The following is a 19,590-nucleotide window of genomic DNA, read 5'->3' as shown; positions in this document are numbered from 1 at the left end:
GTCTTATTTCCTCTCCAAAAGCGTAACAACGTTTGCTTAGCACTCAGGTCAATAGCATTTTTACGGGCTATTTACAAGCACAGATTAGCTGTTAGGCTTTCTACTGATTTTGGAAATCAAGGCAGACTAAAAAGGAACACTGTCACCTAAATATTGCCTCAGATGTTGTTTATTCACGTAGCCCTTACTTGGCAAGCACCCTGCAGCTCAGATGGCAGTCCTATCCCTGTTATCTTCTGTTAACATCCTTGGGGATATGCAGAAGAGCTACTTTTTGGCTCTTCCTGAACTTGATTGGAAATTAGACCAAACTTAAGTGGCACTTCCCCTTCTTGAAATTGTCAGGTGTGACCCTGTGCTACAAAACCACCTGGAAAAAGAAGGGGTGCCCCGTCAGCTTCTGGCCCCAAAGAATGGCATGTTAGCGCCTGACGGGACTGATGCGACTGCCTGAAAGATGGTCCCCTCCTGTGCAAAGAGGAAGCACAAATCAACTCGTGGTGTAGGGCACACCTGGTGCGTCTGGAGATGACCTGAAGGAAGAGGAGTAGTGCAGAGCTCAATGTAGTTCTCTGCAGTTCAGACACAGAGCAATGCTACTGAAATACAGCATTTTCTGCTTCTCTAAGGACCAGGGTAGCAGAAAACTGCGTGCTGACCTGGGATTGCCATGGGACATGACAGCTCTTTGTTTTATAGGCAAAATCAATGCACCTTACTGTTGGTTTAGATAACCAAGTAGAGCTGAGCATTCTCTGCAAATGCACAGTTGGAAGAGGCAGTTGGTTACTTGAAATGATGAGATATTACTTATGCCAAGCCTGTAGCACCAGGAACAAAGGAGAATCTGAAGCAATACATTAGGCCCCCATGCGAAGGTTTGTGGAGGACTTGGATACCTCTTGGCACAAGTGTGAGTCTCATCTGACAGTGTGATGAAGTGCAAAGGAGATGGGTTGTCAAAGCTCAGGAATGCTGCAGGTTCCTGAAAACAGCAATTATTCTGAGGTAGGAAGCCCTTTCCCTGGGAGTCAGTGCTTTCAATGTCAAGTTCTCCAGTGCTGATCATGTTTTTTTGTGGAACCCCAGGTATAACCCCCTCAAAGGCGCTATGCTGCCCTATAAAACTATTTGCTCCCAGAATGATTCATGGCTAAGCAATGATCGGTGTCTTTATTTACTGTCTTAGAGTTCTACATATTTATGCAGCTAAAGGTATGAGGGCGTATACATTGGCAGCTGCAGAACGAATGAAAGAGATGCAAAGACTTGATGCCAAGGAGCACAGAGGAAAGGTAATGTGGGCCACTACCTCTCACATATGGCAGCATTTGGGACGGGCATGGGCTTTGTGTGGTAGAGAGTGACTGATGCCTTCAACAGTTAGCTCAGCCTCTGTATTATCCCAGTATTGTACCTCTACTGTACAATGATACCTCTGGCTTAGGTGTCTCTGACAGGAACCTGAAGTTAGGTAGCAAGAAAATGGTCTTTTTCAGCCTGTGACTCACAGGGTGGTCTAAGACAATACTGACCTAGGAAGGCACCCTGTGTTGACGATAATCTCTTAGGCCAAAGAATTTTTGAACAACTGGTATATGCCAAGGGTGCTGCCCCTGAAATAAATGATGCTTCTGAGGTGCTGAGCTCAGGCTATTACCCACATAAGGGCTTAAGCAGAGTAAGTGGTGTTCAGTAGGAGCTGGGGAACTCGGCTCGTACTCCAGTCTCAAAGTGCCCTCAGTTGGAATCTGGGCATTCAAACTCCATCTGTGAGCTGTCCTTGGCTTCTGTGCTATGGCTTTCAGCTTTTTAGATTCTGTTCAGCACAGTCTTTCACTTTGTTTCTTACGCTGGCATCTGTCTGAAGACTCTCACGTTTTATTCACTGTGCTGCTTATTTCAGACTCCTCTGCTGGTGGCTGTCACTGCCAGGCAGCCAGCTATTGTCTACGATTTGATCCAGATGGGAGCAGATGTTAACGCTGTAGACTACAAAGGGCAATCAGCTTTACATCTCGCTGCAACGTATGGATTTGCTCAGGTTCTCCAGGTAGGAAAAGCCTTTCTGGTTCTGATTACTAACAATATAAACCTGCAATAAAGTTGTGGTATTGGTGCCTTGAAAGAACTGTTTCAAAAGGAAAGATATAATTAAATGGTGGCCAAAGTCTCTTTTTCTTTTTACATGTTAGGAACTGTCCTCCTAGGTTATTCCACTTCTAGGAGTACTTTTAGGAGCAGCCCCCAAGGCCTCTTGTTTCGGGGAAAGGGAGGAGTTCCCTGGCTGTTGGAAAAAGTACATCTTTGCTCTGTAATGTGTTAAAAATACTCTTCGCTTTAACACAGGCTTATCTCTGTGTAGACAGGGCTTACCTTTAGCTTATGTACCAGTCAGACTGTAATAGTGTTGGAGAGGAAATCAGTCTGTTAGGGAACCCACAGTGGAAATGTATCTGCAAGGCATTACATGGCACAGATATTTATACTGGAACAATGCAGGTAATTGCTTAGCTCTTGGCTGTTAAATTAGATAAATGAACGGTGCCTCCCTGGATTTGTATGAGACTTGTGGATAGGCAGCTCTGTTACAGAGAATTAGAGCAGCTGTGCTGATGAGATCTCCCTGTGGCCAGGGTCCCGAGTGCACTGCAGATGCAGCACATAGCAGTGAAAGTGCTGCAGGGTCACCAGCACGCCAGCGGTTGCTTTCCATTATTCATTAGCCCTGCTTTGCGCGTGCCCTGGGTTAAGTCATGAGCAGGCAGTTAATGTGTAACATGGTGAGTTCCTAGGAAAACAGGTGTTCATTCAGCTAAGGAAAGCGTGCCTCATTCAGATGATTCTGTCAGAACTTTCCTTAATGCCTTGTGTTGGAAATGCTTCTTTTTTAACCTAACTTAACACGGAAAAATACACATGGGCTTACTCCAGGGGTCAAAGCCGTGAGATGTTATGCTTTCTTGCTTTTATGTTTGTTGTTGCTGTTTTATGTTCTGTAATGGCCTAAACATTTAATCTCTAATCATCAGGCACCTCAAAGCTATTTGTCAATATTTGATCTGGATATATTGCATTATTGTTATGAATAGAGAGCACAAGCCCTAACGTCTCTACATAATCCTCCCGTGGAAGGATTATGTCCTGTGCCTCATCTAACTAGATATGATTCTTAATGAGTCACTGCAATGCAAAATTCTCCATTAAGATGCTGAAATGTTAGCAACTTGCTTTATTCTACCAAGAATAAAAATAAGAAGTATTATCTCTAATATTTTAGATAAGAATCTCCTTGGCTGCATCTCATCAGATAGACATTTTCTGAGGCTGAATTTTCAAACTGTTTGTGCTTTACTAAATCCAAGCTATGTGCATTTCCAGACCATGATTTTGCTTCTTTTGCAAGTTGCACGTTTTTACTGCTGTAGCCCTTGCAACAAACTATTTTATCAACCTTTCACACTACTGTGAAATACGTAAAGCCAGACCATGAATGTTTATTGTCAGACAGCTTTTATGTAATAAAGTTTTGCTGTACATGTCAGGGAGAGATTTTCATTTTTCCTTGTCGAGAGTAACATAGTAATAAGACTTCGTGCTGTGGAGATGTGTGTTTGCTTAGATCAGGGTAAGTGCAAGGAGAGTAGCCTGACCTCTAGAGTTAGGGAAAGCAATCATCCTAGATAAACCTGAATGTCACTGCTTGGGAATAGGATTCTTAGCACTAAAATCTAGTGTAAAATAGAAATTTACCTTGCAGAAAATGGTAGTTTTTCTTTCCTCTTTTTTTGACTTTTAGTTTTAATTAATTTTGACTTGGGCAATGTTCCACTCCATTGACCTAAAATTTTTCATTTGTTTTGTCAATTATAGGTTATACTGTCACTAGGTTTCCCTCTTGATTTAGAAATGAAGGATTTTGAAGGTAAGAGCTCTTGTCTGTATGAATATTTTATAGTGGCAGCAAGAAAATTAAAAAGCATATTGGCTATTTCAGGCTTTGATGCTCATTGATATTTGCTGATGGGCTGGGAGGCCAGAGTAGCTTCAGAAACTTCCCTGGGGAAATTCTTGTTGTGAACTCAAGTGTTCAGTGGTTTTTAAATGCACACACAGAACTGAAGTGCCTTGTAAAGCCGCTCATACAGCCACCAACACTGGTACCTCCAAGACCAGCTGAAGGGTCTTTGTGCCTTAAAAACACAGATACAGCCACACGCGCTCTCTCCCAAAGCTCTCCCTCCATCTCTTTGAATCCGTAACTTTGTCGGGACTGCCGTTATCTCCCGGGCTGCCTTGGTTTTCCAGGTCATACCCCACTGCACTGTGCCGTCCTGGCCCATAACGCGCTGCTGCGGGAGCAGCGGGCTCAGGCCTCCATGGTGGAGCAGCGGCAGAAGAATTTTCAGCACCAGAGCGAAGAGCTGGAGTCCTGCATCCACCTCCTGGTCCAGACAGGAGCCTCCGTCTACAGCCGGGTAAGGCATCTGTACGGCCTCTCTCTGACGCTCGTTTTCCCTGTGTTGTTTGTTCATGTGGGAAAGCTCTGCTGAGCTGTCTGATGCTTGCGCTGTGCTCAAAATAGAGAATTGAAGAAGAAATGAATGAACTGCTGACACAAGGAGCAAGCTCTTTCTTTTTCATGTGACTGGATGCAATATGAGATGAGCAGAGCTTGGGTGAGAATTTGGCTCCCAGCTCTCACCTTTTGGGAGCTGGTTTCCACAGGGAAGGTGTGAAGCAAACACTGGACAGTAATAAGGCCACCGAAGGGAGAAAGATGCTCCCACGGAGCTGCAGAGCTGGCCGAGACTTTTGTCCATTGGATTTGTATAGTGTCTTTAGGCTGCTCTGTAAAGCATTCCTTACTTTGTGTTGCTCCTCTGTTTGTAAACAGGATGTGAAAAGCAACAAGACAGTTCTTCACTATACAGTCCAAGATGGGAACATCTCTCTGCTCAGATACTTCTTGGAGCTGAACCCCTTCAAGTCCAAGGATTTTGTCAACAGCAAGGTGAGATGGGCTGTGTGTGGGCAGGACTTGTGTATAAATCCATGCATGGAGGAGGTGTAGAGGGAAGTTTGTGTGAGACCTGAACTGCAGTGGGATGCTGCATGTAGACAGGCCTGTTAGGAGATGGGAGATGTCTTTGGTCCTGCAGAAATCAAGTATCCTCTCCCCCTATACTTTTTTTTTTCCCCCCCTCTCTGGGGAGAAGAGCAGTTGATGAATTTGAATCTGATTTTCTTTGAATCTGAAACTATGCTTTCCAGTAATTAGATGCCTTACCTGAAAAGTACTGCTGGGCTTGAGCTCTGTAGTTTTATCATGAAACCTAGTCTTTCTCTTAATAGGAGATACCGGCAGGAGCGAGCAAGAAAATCAGGGAAGAGAAGGGACAAAGGAAGCAGTTACTTGAGGAGGGAACACGAACTTTACCTTAGGATGAAGACTGAGAAAACAGATCTGCAGCGATGCAATGCTTTGCTATTGACAGCAACATAATGTGGAGACGCAACAGTTAGGACAGCTCTGTGCCAGTGATGTCTGTCAGCAAGACCGTCCACAGTGAAGGGCAGAACTCCTAGTTCAGTACCAGTGACCCTTTCTGCCTTAGACGTATTTGCAAGTTTCCCAGCCCTTTTTGTAGCTGGGCATAGATTGCTGGCTGTGAGTCTGAGCTTGAAGAAGCAAAATATTTACAGGACCCACCAAGCCTTAAAAGCTGTCATGAGCAGTAAGGAAAGACACACATGTACTGCAGGCAATGAACCCAGACGCTGACGCTGCCAAGCGGGTGGAGCGCAGCAAAAGCAGCTTTCTGAAGGGAGGCAGCATCCTTGTTGAGCAGAGGCATGCTGGAAAGCGGATTGTCTCTGGATCTGGGGCCTTGAGAACTCGGCTAAGTTCACGGCTCTAGGTGCTCTGCACAGCTCTGCTTCCGAAGTTGAAGGTTTGCTAATGCTGGTTCCTTCGTGTAGAGTTTCTAGAGGCATGGCTATCCCTAGGATGTAGAAAGCAAGCTAGAAAGCTTTCCAGTGCTGCCACTGAGTCACCCATCCCCTTGCTGCCCCAAACTTCACCTCTGAGCAGATATAAAGCAGTGACATTATCTTGCAGCTGTATCTAGGCTGCACCCATCCTCCTGAGCAGAAATGCTGACATTCCTGTGTCTTTGCTGAGGCATCGATCTGTGCCATCAGCCAGAGCTTTGGCTCCTGGCTAGCTGCCCCCCTCCAGCAAGACTGCACGAATATTTTGGGTGCTTCTGTGGAGTCGAACTATTTGCATGAGCAAGGAGGGCAGTGGGAGGGGAGGAGAAGGCCATGACTCCCTGCTTAGAGAGGGTCAGTGCATCAGCTTTTACGTTCAAGAAGGTCACCATCTCTTAGCCTTGCCCTGTACTGCCTACAGCATCCATGCATTTGTGTCCATCAGAGAAGTGATTACTTCCGAAGTCACTAAGTAAATAGAAAAGAGATATTGGGCTTATGTTTCTTCTTACAGATTTCTGTTGGACTGGAATCGTTTTTTGTCTTGTGCGTGTGGGTACCTACGCATTGTTTCTGCCTTTCTCTAAGGTGAAATCATACTACCTTTTGCTACATTCTTTCCGTATCTTTTAAGACCCATTAAGCATGCACTAGCCTGTCCTTGGGAGTGATCAGGAGCTTGACCTGATCACCATCCTCTGAGAGTTTTGTTCTGCGATAGGATCACCTTGAGACCTCAGTCTTGGTGGTGGACTGTCTACAGCAATGAGAAATATGATGGCAAGCTTGGCTGATTCCCCGTTCCAGCTTCCAAACTCTCCTAAGGACGAAAAAGGCATGAGGATAGGGATGCTGGAGTCTTTTTGTTTTGGCTTCCCTGACTCATCTGTCTACTTCCTTGTGGTTCTTATAATAAGGAAAAGCTTTGAGGCCTTTGAGGTAAATTCCACCTGAAGAAATTTTAGAGCCTGTATTTGTGTGCTCCAAACTGTTGTCTCAGATAAGCCCTATTAAAACTATTGGAAAAGGCTTCAAGATCAGGAACTGTCAGTTGTCATATTGCCGTATTTTCTTAGCCCTGTCCCTGGATTTAGAAGATATTGAGTGTTCCTGTATTTATTGCAGCAAATAAATGCAGATGCTTCCATTTTAATGAGAAGTCCCATAAAGAGTTTGAGACCATCCCTTGATTTTATGAGATGATAAAATTGATAAGGATCTGATGGTTCAGGGCTTGTAAAAATACATTGGGTAAAAGGAGCTTTTAAGATTTCTGTACTATTCCCCACCACCTTCCCCCATCTGTCTTTTTTTTTCCTCCTTCTTCTGTGCTTCAAAGTCACTGTGTGTGACTGGAATATTACTGATCAATGGGACTGGAATACTATATATATTCCTTGCAAAATAGGCAATAGTAATAGGAGTTAGAGTGTGTGTCCAAACCTTCCAAATTCATGAGAAATGAACCTGAGAAACATGATCATTTCAGAGGAGAAAATATATATATATATATAGCTGCCTGAATGAGACTTCTTGCAGACTAAAAATAATACCTGACCATATGCATTTGCTTATAAATTCTTTGTCATTTCAAACCGTTAGCAGTCATACCTGACTAGGCAGTGGCACCAATTTCTACACGGTCTGGTGGTATCAGAGCTTTTCTGCAAGAAATTGCTGTGTACTCCGTCCTACGCCCCCCCGTGGCATTTCAGCGAATTGTGTCTATGGTTTCTACACAAATTCCATCTCCCAAAATGCTGGAGTCAAGAAATGCCTAACTTGGCCCTTGATCTTAGAACTCTCTTTAATGAGGGTGCAAAGATAATAAAGTCAATCGTAGCCTTCAGCATTCTGGGTAGGAACGAGGAGAATGTCTGGAGCCCATCCTTATTTAGTTTGTCTGCTCTGGAGCTGTATGTCCCAGCAGATGATAGGACTGTTTGTCAGCCCTCGCATGATGTTAAACCAAGAATGTGTACCCAAAGTACTAAAGATGCCTAATGTGTAGTGCTATATCCTATTTTTTTTTCCCACTTACATAAGGCTCATGGCAATACAGCTTTGCATATGGCAGCTGCATTGCAACATGACAAGAACCAGAAAGAAATCATCCAGTTGCTCCTTGACCACGGGGCTGATCCAAGCATCCGAAACTTAGACAACGATCAGCCAATCCACATGACTCCTTCTGGGAAGGCTGGGGACCAGGTATGTGATTGACATTGCGCCTACTTCCTAACACATCCTCATATTTTCCTGTGCTTGCAGGGAAAGAGTGAGGGCATGCTGTCATCAAAGCACATGATATGGGTTTAAGGTTGGAGTGATGTAGACTGGAGTTCCCTGCTTGAGTAAACCCATTGTGCAGTAGCATAAATTAGGAATTAACTGACACTCAAATTACTGGAATTAGCTGGTACTCAAAAAAAATCAGGGGAGGTATCAGTGCACAGCTCTTTTATAATGGGAAGAAATCTCAAGGGAAGCTCAAATTTCATGGCTACAGGTATGAGGCTGCTGGAGGTCATTATCTCTCATACGTATATATGTGTGTTTGTGTGCGTGTGTCAATATATAAATATATTATACACAGAGCTAATACATGCACTCATCTGCAGTTTCTCACAGTGCATTATAAACTTTTGCATTTCTTGGCAGATAAGGCATTTGCTGAAGAAAGGGAGAGTTGCATCTGCATTTGTCTCCTGTCGCCGCAATGCCAGATCCTAGGTTGCCTGCAGTTTCTGGCCTGACTTCAACTTCAGCTTACCGGTTGTACAAGGCCTTTAGAAAATCTGTGAGGATGGTTAATCAAAGTGTCTCTGTCTCCAGAGTCTTTAAACCACGGATGTGCGACAGTGTTTTTCAACCTGTGGACCATTAGCAATATGTCATAACATGAACTTTGAAATGATTGAAACCTTTATTATGAAAGAAATGATAATCCTCAAATGTACTCTTGTAAGCAGGAAGACAAACCAAATGAATGGCTGTTGCAGAAAGGTGCAATCAAACTTTCATTTCATGGCAATTGCAAAGTATGGTGGCAAGAGAATACAAGACAGTCCTTTATCTAAAGGAAGGCTGAGAAACGCTGCTCTAAAATATGCTAGAACTGTGCCTCTTGCTAGGTCCTATACAGAGGTATTGGGTAAAATGCTGATGCCTTTGGAGCGTGCAATTACCCTAAATGTTCCTGATAGCCTGAAAATGCCCAGGCAGCCTGAGGAGCTCTCCTTGTCAGGGCTGGATTGCACGTGAGTGAGCAGAAGCCTGTCTGATGACATCACCAACAGCATTTAGAAATAGATGAAAATATTTGAGTGGTGTGGGCCTGAGCAAAAGATTAGAGTGCAATGTGGAAAGTGCTCCCCTATTCCCTTACTTATGTTAGGGAATGTTTTAATAGATTCTTATTCTTTCTGTGAAATTATTTGTGAATTGCTGTGCAATCAAGCAACTGTAGTATCTCTGCTGGGTCAGTAGAAGTGAAAATAAATGCCTGAGTGGAGGGAAAGCTATGTTTTGACAGTCTGTTCACAGAAGGTGGCTCATTTCTAGTGGGCTTTCCGAATTTGCTGTTTTTTTCAGTGTTGCACAAGTTATTTTTTTTCTAACAGGACTGAACAAAATGGTGAAGGGCAGATCTTAAATCACTGCAGTAATTTCCTTGATCATCCACTGACTGACTCCTCAATGAAACTGCTGGGGTGTCTAAAGCACTTGTGAGTTTTGCAAACTTAGTCTATTTAAACAACTGTTTTAGCAGGCTGTAACAAAAGCTCTTAAGAAATGCATATAATGTGATTATAGATCTCTGTGGCTTTCTCAGCCCTCCTCCTTGCAGTTTTGCTACTGCTTCATACTGCATCATGCCTACAAACCTGCCAACATCATCTGACAAAAAAGTAGACTTGTGTTTGCATTTATTTGCATAAATTTGCATACATCTGGGGCACAGGCCAGCTAAAGCATGCACTTTCTTACTTTGAACCAATGCTATAACAAGTCCTGAATCGAGTGATACCTGCATTGGTGACTCATTCTGATACGTCAAGTCAAAAATGGTCAATAAATTATCTATTTCCTGAACTTTACAGAATTGTAAATCTGTGGCTAGCCCTTGGCATGAGATGCAGTAGGGAGCATCCCTTTTTTCATAAAGGCTTTTTGTCTTCTGGAAATATCTGTGGAATGCTCTTCTGCAGCAATGAAGAAAAGTACATGCTCTTTTCCTGAGTGATTTGTTTTTATTATTTAACCTGCCCATGTTTAGCTCAGAGTAGCATGATCAGGGATGTGTAAGCTGTAAGCATCATCATCTCCACAATTTTAGGGAAAATACCTCTCTGGGAAGGGATGGATGCAACTTCGCTCTGTACCCAGAGGTGAGAGATGAGTTTTGCAGAGGGAACATCCCGTGCCTGACCCAGAAAAGACTCTTTCTCATGACAGACGTCGTCTTGTTCGGGTTCCCAAAGCTCGTACATCAGAGGCCTTTTCTGAGGCCAGCCACAGCCAACAAACCGCTCATATTGTCTTTGGACAGGATCCATGAGACAGTTGGCCGCTGCTGCTTCCCCTTGCATGTAAAGCACCTTTCCCTTCCCTGTTAAGCCGACTGACTCCTGGCCTGCGTGTCAGAGAAATTCCTTTTTAAGGTCCAGAATGGATCTGCGTGTTAAGTCTTCTCTACTGGGATGAATTTCACTGATTTGAGTCCCATCTTATTTCACGGTTCATCTCTCAATATTTTTGTGATTGTTTCAGAGAGAATGTTCCTTGCATAACCTTAGCAGTATTGGCGGCCTGTGATACCCTTTATTTGCACAATTTATTCCTTCCTACCCATGGCTTTGGATAAGTTGCTAATAACAAAGGCTTGTTATCACTAAACAAATTTTCTGAAGTGGTACCATGGAAAAGTCACCAGTTGGTTGGTAAGGAAAATTCGTTTGATCAAATGCTCTGTATAACTGGAAAAGAACTTGAAATTAAGATATTAAGAACATATTAAGAACTTTATTTTCTCTGAAATTGTGTGTTACTTTTTTTTTTTTTTTGGTGGAGTGGGAAGGTATGCAGATGATGTTCTGCATACCTGTAAACAAACAACCTTCAACCTTTGAATAGTCCTGCTCTGTAACTTTCATCCCTTTTAATCATAGCCAGTCCAGGAGTTGTAAGCTTTTACTTACGCTGCATATGTCACCTGGAGCCACTGACACAGAACTGGAGACGAACAGCGTCTAAAAAGTGCTTGCAGTCCCTAGCCTAGGGAGCAGCAGAGCAACTGGAGAAAGAGCAGCACAGGAACAGAAGTGTTTATCATTCAAGATGGCTGTAAGGGCCAGAGGGCAGGGCAACCTACTTGAGAGGCTGTCAGAGTCCAGAGTCCCAGGGACAGAGAAGCATTTTCCTGGAATTACCCCAGTCCCATCAGGGCAGTTGATAATTTCAGAGCAGCTGGTCTCATGCAGCATGATGCCAAGAGCTGTTAAATTTCTGCTATCTTTAAAAGCACGTGGCGTGCTCCCATCACGGAACCTCAGCCATCTACAAGCCTGGAAGTCTGGGAGAGACTCCATGGAGGGAGAGCAGACCAGCCCTTTGGCGACAGCTTCCTCACCGGGTAGATGTTTTTTCTTTTTCCCAGAGTAAGGCAATATCAGAGAAGCAGGAATAGACATGTGATGGAGAGTTTACCAGTTTACCAGTTCAGTGTGTTCACCTCTAAACATTAGCCATGGGTTTGATGGCAGACAAAACGTCTCTCCTGCACACTACAGTCTCTGCTCGTACAAAGCAGTCCTCTTGGGGATTGCACTATAACCACTGATAATTGTACAGATATATGCCACTAAAACTGGAATCTGCTGCTGGCCTACTAAATTTAGATGTCTGTTTAACGTGGAGGTAATCTATGTGTTGTTGGACTGTATTACAGCTGTCATACTAGAGCTGACTTCCTTGCTGGCACTGTTTGTTTGGTACACTGGGGTACTATTAATCTTGTTGTAAAATGTGTTAACAAGAGCGTTGTTGATTCTTTAAGTTCAGGCCCACACCATCAAGCCCACAGGGAAGATGTGGTCATTCCATTTCCACTGGAAGCCTTGAATATCTTACCTCAGACTTATCATCCCGTGACTATTTAACTTTGGTGAAAATGTGCTCTGATGGGGGTGAAAGATGTGCCGGTGCTGCAAGAGGAGTAGCGATACCTCAGGGAGCTGTGCAGCAGGCTAGAGCTGAAGTTTAAACCCTTCAAGGTCTTGAGATAACCCCCAGTGAATGAAGTCTCTGATATCACGACTAAAATGATGACTGTGAGAGTGCATAGGGGTAATCACACCTTGTACTGCAGCAGAAATGACTGCTGCCTACCTTTTTTTTTTATAGACTCTATACGACCAAAAGTCTTCCTCACTGGGACCAGCTCTGAGACTAAATGTGTAACTAAGAAGTTGCATTATTTAAGGTTGTCAAATATTTTAAAGAAAACTTTGAAAAAAAGCAAAAGAATGAGTTGCCTGTTTGATGGAGAAACTGGCATTATATATGTATTTTTACGTCCAAATAAAAAAATGTTAATCTGTACCTGATTCTTCATAGATTTCAGAGTGAAGGAATATTGCGTGCTCTTTATTTTGGTATTATGGAGGGCACTTCCCCACTTATCAGCTGAGACACTTGTGTTTCTTGACATGTTCACAGCAACGTAGATAGATTCAGTGCCTAGCAAGAGGAAAACTTTTCAGTTTACTATGGAAGTCTCTGGAGGAGGTTAGCCTAGAGCTACTTACACTATGAGTTTGCCTTCGAAGATGCACTTTTTTAAGTTTGTGTTGGATTCAATATGTGAAATGCTTCTTTCTTTCTAGTCTGAGTGCTCAGCTTAGCAACTGACTGCTTGTCAGCCCTTCTCACTTAGGGCCGCTAAAAGGAGATGAGAGACAGTCTCAATAAGGCCTGGGTTTATGCAAGAAACAATGTCCTCTGGTGCTAAAACTTTCCCATTATACTGGAAGAAATTGCTCGGCTCCTATTACACCTCATTGTGCTGAAAGGTGGGGAAAACCTGGTATCAACTGCCCAAACTAGACAAAAGGTTTTGCAGCTACCTCAGTCTCTCTCTAAAGCTCTGCTTTCCCTGGGGAGCAGGTGTTGACCAGTAGCCAAAGAAGTTTTTTTTCTTTTTGATAGCACTGACCTCTGGGCAGGCCAGTGGAGGCTCTCTGGCACGTGATGCCTGGAGTAAGCACTGAGCTTGCCTGGAAAACAGCAGGCCTGTTGTGCACGGATTACTGGTGAGCATCAATGTGGCAGCACAAGCAAAACCAGTGGCTGAGAAGCAGCAAGTCCGTCTCAGAGGGAGCAGCTGCCCGGGTTCCTCTCTGGCTGGCATGCTGGGTACCAAGAGGCCTGTACGCTTCTCATCTGCTGCAAAGGGTGAGCGAGACTTTTCTTACTGCTGAGAAATTGCTCCCTGGGTAGGCTGCTGTGGGCTTCTCACCATCAGCTTGGTGCTGGCAGGGCCAGGATTGAGATCTTAGCAGGATAAACAAGCACTAACTCTCAGCGGCGCAGTAGAAATGAGCAGGCTTCAGTATGAGTACAAAATCATTTATTTGTCATAAAAAGAGCAGTTTTAGTGTCCAGTAAGTTATGTGCCTGGTAAGGTTACTTAAGGTTTCTTAAAAACAAAACAAAAAAAAAAAAAAAAATCACATGAGAAATTCTGACCTTACAAGACAGGAACACTAATGTAGTGATAATGGTGCATAGAAAACTTGTGAGTAGTGAAGAATAAACAGGGCTGTGATAGCAGTGGTACTTTGCATAGTTCATGGGCAATTAATCTTATTTGGATACAATGGACGTGTGAAACCTGCTGTTCCCATTAGCTGTAGCAGATGTCCCAGTTGCCAGCCCTTCGGAAGAAGTCGTCGGCCACAGCCACGGGCGGCAGGTAGTCCATGCAGTCCGTACCGGGGCAGGGGAAGTACTCCGGGACCCGCGTGTCCCCGTGCTCGGAGCCGCAGGACGCGCAGCAGCAGGCGGAGGCGGTGTACAGGGACGGGGTATGGCAGGACCACTCCTCGGCGGGGTAGCCGAAGGGCTTGGTGTCCAGAGCAGAGGGAGGGCTGTGGGGCACTGGGGTGAAAGGAGGCAGCTGAGGTGGGGAGCAGCTATAGTTTAGTGGGCTGGACAGATCGGTTGAGCTAGGGGATCCAGGAGCCTGGAGTTTGAGAGAAAGCAAAACAATGCGTTAGGATGCCTTTCTTGGAACTATATGGATACCTGGAGCACAGCCAGGATTTCCACACCCTTGCCCTTCTCAGGAAGGTCTGGCTACCCCGATTCAGGTTTTGGCGACCTAAAACCAGAAGGCATTTCCTAGGACATAAGCAGGAAATGGGAGTTTGTGAGTTTAGCAGCTGCTAACACTAACAGGGCTAATTCTTACAGGAAAGCTACAGGATCTGGAAGAGGGATATTCCATATTCTGCAGCCACTCTCCAGGTCCAGGCTTAGTTTTCTTCTGCTCCTGATGGAGAGGAAACAGAATATGGTGCTAGAGACCGAGTCCTAGCAAGCAGCCTGAGTTGCGGTGGGTCTTCCTCAATACCTCTAAAAGCAACCAGGTTTCCCAATCAGCTTGCTGCTGTTTTGCCCCAAGAAGTGACTCCCTTCCCCAATTCCCACCGAGCGTGTCTGCAGCTGCTCCTGGGGGATACAAAGCTTACCAGGCTCTGGTTAAAGCAGTGTGGGACTGGCTGGAAGGAGTCAGAGATGTAGTGTGAGGATGTCTGGAGAGCACTGAGGGCTGTGTCTGAGGATGCCTCTGTCTGAAGGTAGGAATCTACCAGCTGCTCCAAATAGCTAGGGCTTTCTTCGCAGGAGAGGCAGTCTGAAAACTGCCGTGATGGGCAATAGCTGGGAGCAGAGGAGATGGATTCTGCATCAAAAGGTGCTAGGAGAGAAGATAAACCAGCAAGCAGCAGGTTATTCCATGTATGTCCCCACAACAGGCAGATATTTCCCCAGGGCATATTTTAGTACTCTCACGTGCTCAGCATCCTCACAAATTCAAAAAGAGGAAAAGGTCCTTCAAGTTCAGCCTGGATTTTCTGGAGGAGCAGGAAACAGGAGGAAGATGCTCAAAAGATCCCAAATGACTTGGGAAGTTTAAGTTCCCTTGGAAACCTCAGAGGTCTTTAAATATTGCTAGAAATTCTTGCTCCAGGCATTTTGGATAGGGATCTGCTGGTTTGCAGGTTTGAGGGGAAAGTGCTTATCTGGAAGAGGGGAGGAAGTGAGAAGCACATACCCAAAATACATTAATAGATGAAGACTTGCCCACCAGAAAGACCTTTAGTCTGTCTCATACTTCTGTATTAACATAAGCAAATTGATTTTCAGATATTGATAATTTAATCATTTCCTTGTATTTACAATGTATATTCACACCTGCCAAACCCTTCAGATCTCTCTGCTTTTGACTGCAGAACGATTGAAGGATCTGAAAAGCCCGAAAGTGCTGTTTCTTCCCCCACCCCCACTACTCCTTTCCTTAAATATTCACGTGCATGAGGAAGAAGCTGTGTGGGCTGCTGAAAAACTGACACTCCTCTTGCTCCTGTGAGCTCTGCCAGAGGAGAGCACGAACTGCCAACTCCACTGGAGACAGGAGCGCAGCCACACGCTTCAAGGTGATCTCACTCTGCAGCACCATTTGGATCCTGAGACTGAGCCCTGGGGAAGGCAAAGCCGGCAGAACTATTCCCAGGGAATGAGCATCCCTTCCTGAAAGGGCAGTTGCTCCTTGCTGTGGGAAAAACGGACTGCGAATGGGAGGATGTGAGCATGCTCTCGCAGAGGGTAAAATGTACCCTGCTGGCCTCACGACACCCTCATCTGCATTTTGCGGGCTCTGTTTGGGCGCTGATTGGCTGCATTTGTAGTTATTTGCCAGTGCTTGCCTCACCAAGGGCTGGAAGGACTCTGGGCTGTGGGAATAGTTAGGAAGGCGGAGGGATAAGACATGGTATCATAGGCTTTGTACCTGGGTGTGGAGGAGACACAGAGTCTGAAAACTGGATGCTGCTGCTGCTGCCCAGAGAAACCTGACCAAAAACAAGTGAAGAGTAAGGTAAGTAGAGCGTTTCTCTGCATGCTGAGGTAAGTCAAGATTTTGCTTCAACCTTGTCTGCGTAAACACTTCACGGATGTGAAAGCCTCTGAGAAGCTGGGCTGTGACTTGGACCTACCTGTGCAACGTGGTTGTTCTCTAAGCCTTAGCAGGGCCCCGGCACTGCAGGGCATGGCACCGACCCGCTTTAAAGCCCTCAGTATATCATTTTGTGAGTGTACGCCTTTCAGTGCGCTGTTACTGTTATTTCTGTAGTGTTGTTGCTGCCTCTGAACCTGTAGTCGTGTTTTAACATGTGCTAATTCCCAGGAGCATGGATTGCACAGAGGAGGCATCCCAAAGCACTTGTAGGGATAGATATAATTAAGAAGCAGAGGTTAACGAACGGCTGCCTTGAAACGGTGGCTACAGGCAGTTGCAGGTATCCCTATGTCTGGGCATGCGAAGGGCTTGTTCTACTGGTGCTGGTGTCAGTTCAGTGACTCTGACACCGCTCACGGCTCTAGCACAGCTTCATGGTGCATGAAAATGGAGTGTTTTGTTTCCTGAGGAAAAGCAGAGAGCCTAAGCAGATGGGGAAATACAAGAACCTGGTCATCTGGGAGGGACATCCACCCCAAGATTTCCCCAAGGAAATCTACCCACCAAAAAGTGTGAAGGTCACCTCCTGTGATAGCAGCTTACTAGTTTTTCCTGCATGGGCAAAAGGAGCACTGTGTAACCTCAGAGCAGGGAGCAAAAACCAGATCCATGCTGATGAGCAGTTTGTACAATCAGCTGTCTCGAGGCACAGGAAGTGGGAAATAAAATCTGAAAATCACCCAGAGCTGTAATGTCATGACCCGAGAAGCAATAATGATTTACGATCCTCCTTATGCAAATGCCTGGGGTGGCTGAGGCTGGAAGGCTCTCACAGAAACTGGAGTGTTTTGTGTGTGTGTATGTAGGAATTACATGCAAGAAGTCTGTTCCCTTTCCTTTGGAGGAGGTGGAGCTAGAAGCTGCCCTGCTGCTACGGAACCATGTTCAAATTCAAATTCAGCCAAGCAGTTGAGTGTATCCCCGTTCTGTGCTAAGGACCTGCTCCGGCCCCAACAGGGCAGGACGCAGTCCTCTTTTGGGGATATTTTCCTATGCCTGGTTTCCTCCCTTTCTGCCAGCCAGGTCCCATGAACTGATGCTTGTCCTAAATCCCTAAACCCTTTCCACTCCCTTTTCTTGCAGGTGCAATGACCATGAAGACTGATAGTTAAGACTTCATGGGAGGACACGTATGTTCACTATTGTAGAAGGAAGAGGTCTGGGAAACTTTAATGCAGCAGGAATTTTGCTCTGGTTGTTCCCCAGAGCCACCCAAGGTGAGCTGGAGAGGATACATCCTTCAGCTGATGCTGGGATTTAAGCAGGGAGATAGGCCTGGCTTGTTTGTCCAATATAATGGTACTGGAGGTGTTCTGCTAACTATAAGCTGGGCTGACACTTCTCCACGCGGGCCCTCCTCTGGGTGAGTGACGTTTCTGGAGCATCATCTGCTTTCTCCCTGCATTAGTTGGGCCAGACTATCACCGCCACAGAGCACTGCCACAGCTATCCTGCCTGACCCTTCTTCTCCCCCATCTTCAAAGCCTATGTGCTCAGACCCAAGCGCTCTCCTTGGCCCGAGGGTTGCACCTGATAACAGGGACTAAGGGAAAGAGGCAAAGAGGAGCCAAAGGTTTTTCCTTACCATGGTACTAGTTGCTGCTTGGCGTGCTCTTCTCTGCTGCAGGAGCTCCTTAACTGTGATCTTCACTCTAACGCCTTGGTACACCTTGGGCTTTCCTGAAAGAAGGAGCAGAGAAACACTTCTCAACGTGGGATGCGTGGAGAGCATAGAGCAACACCTGTGCACGCAGGTAGGCTCTGCATGGAGTCTGCTTAGAGTTAACAGGTCGTTAACTGGTCACTGTAAGTCACTTATAATCACTGTGTCCAGCAGCTTTAGCACTTGCTATTCAAGCCTGCCACAAGCATGAAAGATGTCACGCCTGACATTTGTGAAAAAGTTGGTGATGATCCAAATTTATATCCATTAATCATGTTGTATTCTTTTTTTTTCTTTTTTTCCTTCCAGATGTCCTAATACCCCGTTCCATCTGGTGCCTCTGCCAAATTAATTTAAATTCCTATTGTATTTGCCAGAAAATAGATGAGGAACCACATCACCTGGCAGATGAAGAGCAGGAATAACACAATGTAAATATGCAAGGTAGTCTTTCAGACTAAAATAAAACACAAATAAAGTGTCTGCTTTCGTGATTCACTTTCGACCAAACCTAGATTATCTCTTCATTTGGCCCCTTCTGTAGAGCTCCTGATTGTTTCAAATAAACTTCTTTCTGTCTTTAACCCAGCAGCAAAAAATCACCAGCCACTACCTAGTGAGGGACTCGGTACAGGAAATGGTAAAGAATTTGCCTGTTCTGACCAGCCACTTTCACTTACGGTGCTTTTGCTACTCTAGTTAGAGCATTCCGGAATCCAGTTTTTATCCAGACTTGCTGTTATTTGCATCCAGTACCTGTGCTTACAGCCAGGGGCGAGGTCTCCTTCCTGCGCTGGCCGCCCAGGGCAGCGGGGGTTGTAGCACAGGGCTGGCAGGAGCAGCTTCCTGGCCAGCTTGCCAAAGAAATCCCGTGCCCCGGGACAAGGTCCTCTTCCACTGCAGCCTTGCTGCCTCGTGGGCTGCCGTGGGGCATGTGCCCCTCCTGCATGACCGCCCTGAGCCCACCTGGGGCCAGCAAGGCGTGCAGGCTGAGGAGATGTCAAGGGTGGACAGAGCCCTTGGGAAAAGCAGCCTGCCAGGCTGGGACTGCCTTGCCAGGGGGCTTCCCTGAGCTGTGCTCTCAGCAGCCGGGGCTTACTCATCTCTTATGTGCTGTTTGCACATAGCGGAACTGAGTGTAAAGGACATAGAGGTAGGGAAAGAGCTGGTAGCTCCTTTTGCACAGTTAGCTGCAAACCACCTTATAACTCTCCTTTGCACGGGCAGAAGGACAGGGTGAGGGTATCCCCCACCCTCTTCTCTAATGCAGCTGAGCAGGGGCTGTATTTATAACCCTGGGGCTGGCAGAGCATCCTGTGTGCTAGCTCGGAAGAGGCCCCGGTGGGGTCTGCAGGAGGTGATGAGGGCAGGGCTGCTGCTGCTGCTGCTGCTCTCCCTTCTGAGCAGCCCAGCCAGGGGCAAGGGCAGCAGTGGGCAGGGGAGCAGGGTGGTGAGGGCAGGGTGAGGGAGTGGAGGGTAAGGGGCAAGGTGATGGGGGTCAGCGTTGCGGGACAGTGACGGGCTGGGGGGGTCCGGGCACAGCCCGTGGGCGCGGGGCCGGGCGGCGCGTGCCCCGCCGCGAGTCGCGGTGATGGGCGCGGGGCCGCGGCGGGAGCTCCGCTCCGCTCCGCTG

The 19,590-nt window shown here is 46.0% G+C and overlaps 2 protein-coding genes across 2 annotated transcripts; one reads left to right on the top strand and one right to left on the bottom strand.

The window, feature by feature from the left end:
* The first annotated feature begins 1,202 nt into the window (after positions 1-1,202).
* On the top strand, positions 1,203-8,727 carry LOC112948711 (NF-kappa-B inhibitor delta-like). The gene is made up of 7 exons (XM_026040987.1): positions 1,203-1,295; positions 1,907-2,053; positions 3,874-3,925; positions 4,309-4,478; positions 4,898-5,014; positions 8,041-8,205; positions 8,656-8,727. The coding sequence occupies exons 1-7, from the start codon at positions 1,218-1,220 to the stop codon at positions 8,725-8,727; spliced, it is 801 nt and encodes a 266-aa protein (XP_025896772.1). The 5' UTR covers positions 1,203-1,217.
* A 5,173-nt stretch (positions 8,728-13,900) lies between these two features.
* COLCA2 (colorectal cancer associated 2) lies at positions 13,901-18,031 on the bottom strand. The gene is made up of 4 exons (XM_026041025.1): positions 17,880-18,031; positions 16,067-16,127; positions 14,748-14,974; positions 13,901-14,239 (listed from the first exon to the last, which is right to left on the bottom strand). Exons 1-4 carry the CDS (start codon positions 18,024-18,026, stop codon positions 13,901-13,903), a joined length of 774 nt encoding a protein of 257 aa, XP_025896810.1. The 5' UTR covers positions 18,027-18,031.
* Positions 18,032-19,590: the final 1,559 nt, after the last annotated feature.

The sequence above is a fragment of the Nothoprocta perdicaria genome, unplaced genomic scaffold (genome assembly GCF_003342845.1).
Source record: "Nothoprocta perdicaria isolate Ctin4 unplaced genomic scaffold, notPer1 scaffold_275, whole genome shotgun sequence".
Taxonomy (NCBI): domain Eukaryota; kingdom Metazoa; phylum Chordata; class Aves; order Tinamiformes; family Tinamidae; genus Nothoprocta; species Nothoprocta perdicaria.
This window is presented reverse-complemented; position numbering and strand designations above follow the sequence as displayed.

Coding starts and splice junctions, on each gene's coding strand:
- LOC112948711 (XM_026040987.1), top strand. CDS start 1,218: ATGAGGGCGTATACATTGGCAGCTGCAGAACGAATGAAAGAGATGCAA. Junction 3,926..4,308: donor AGAAATGAAGGATTTTGAAG/GTAAGAGCTCTT, acceptor TTGGTTTTCCAG/GTCATACCCCACTGCACTGT. Junction 5,015..8,040: donor AGGATTTTGTCAACAGCAAG/GTGAGATGGGCT, acceptor CACTTACATAAG/GCTCATGGCAATACAGCTTT.
- COLCA2 (XM_026041025.1), bottom strand. CDS start 18,026: ATGCTCTCCACGCATCCCACGTTGAGAAGTGTTTCTCTGCTCCTTCTT. Junction 16,128..17,879: donor AAGCAGCAACTAGTACCATG/GTAAGGAAAAAC, acceptor GTTTTTGGTCAG/GTTTCTCTGGGCAGCAGCAG. Junction 14,240..14,747: donor ACTGCTTTAACCAGAGCCTG/GTAAGCTTTGTA, acceptor CTCAAACTCCAG/GCTCCTGGATCCCCTAGCTC.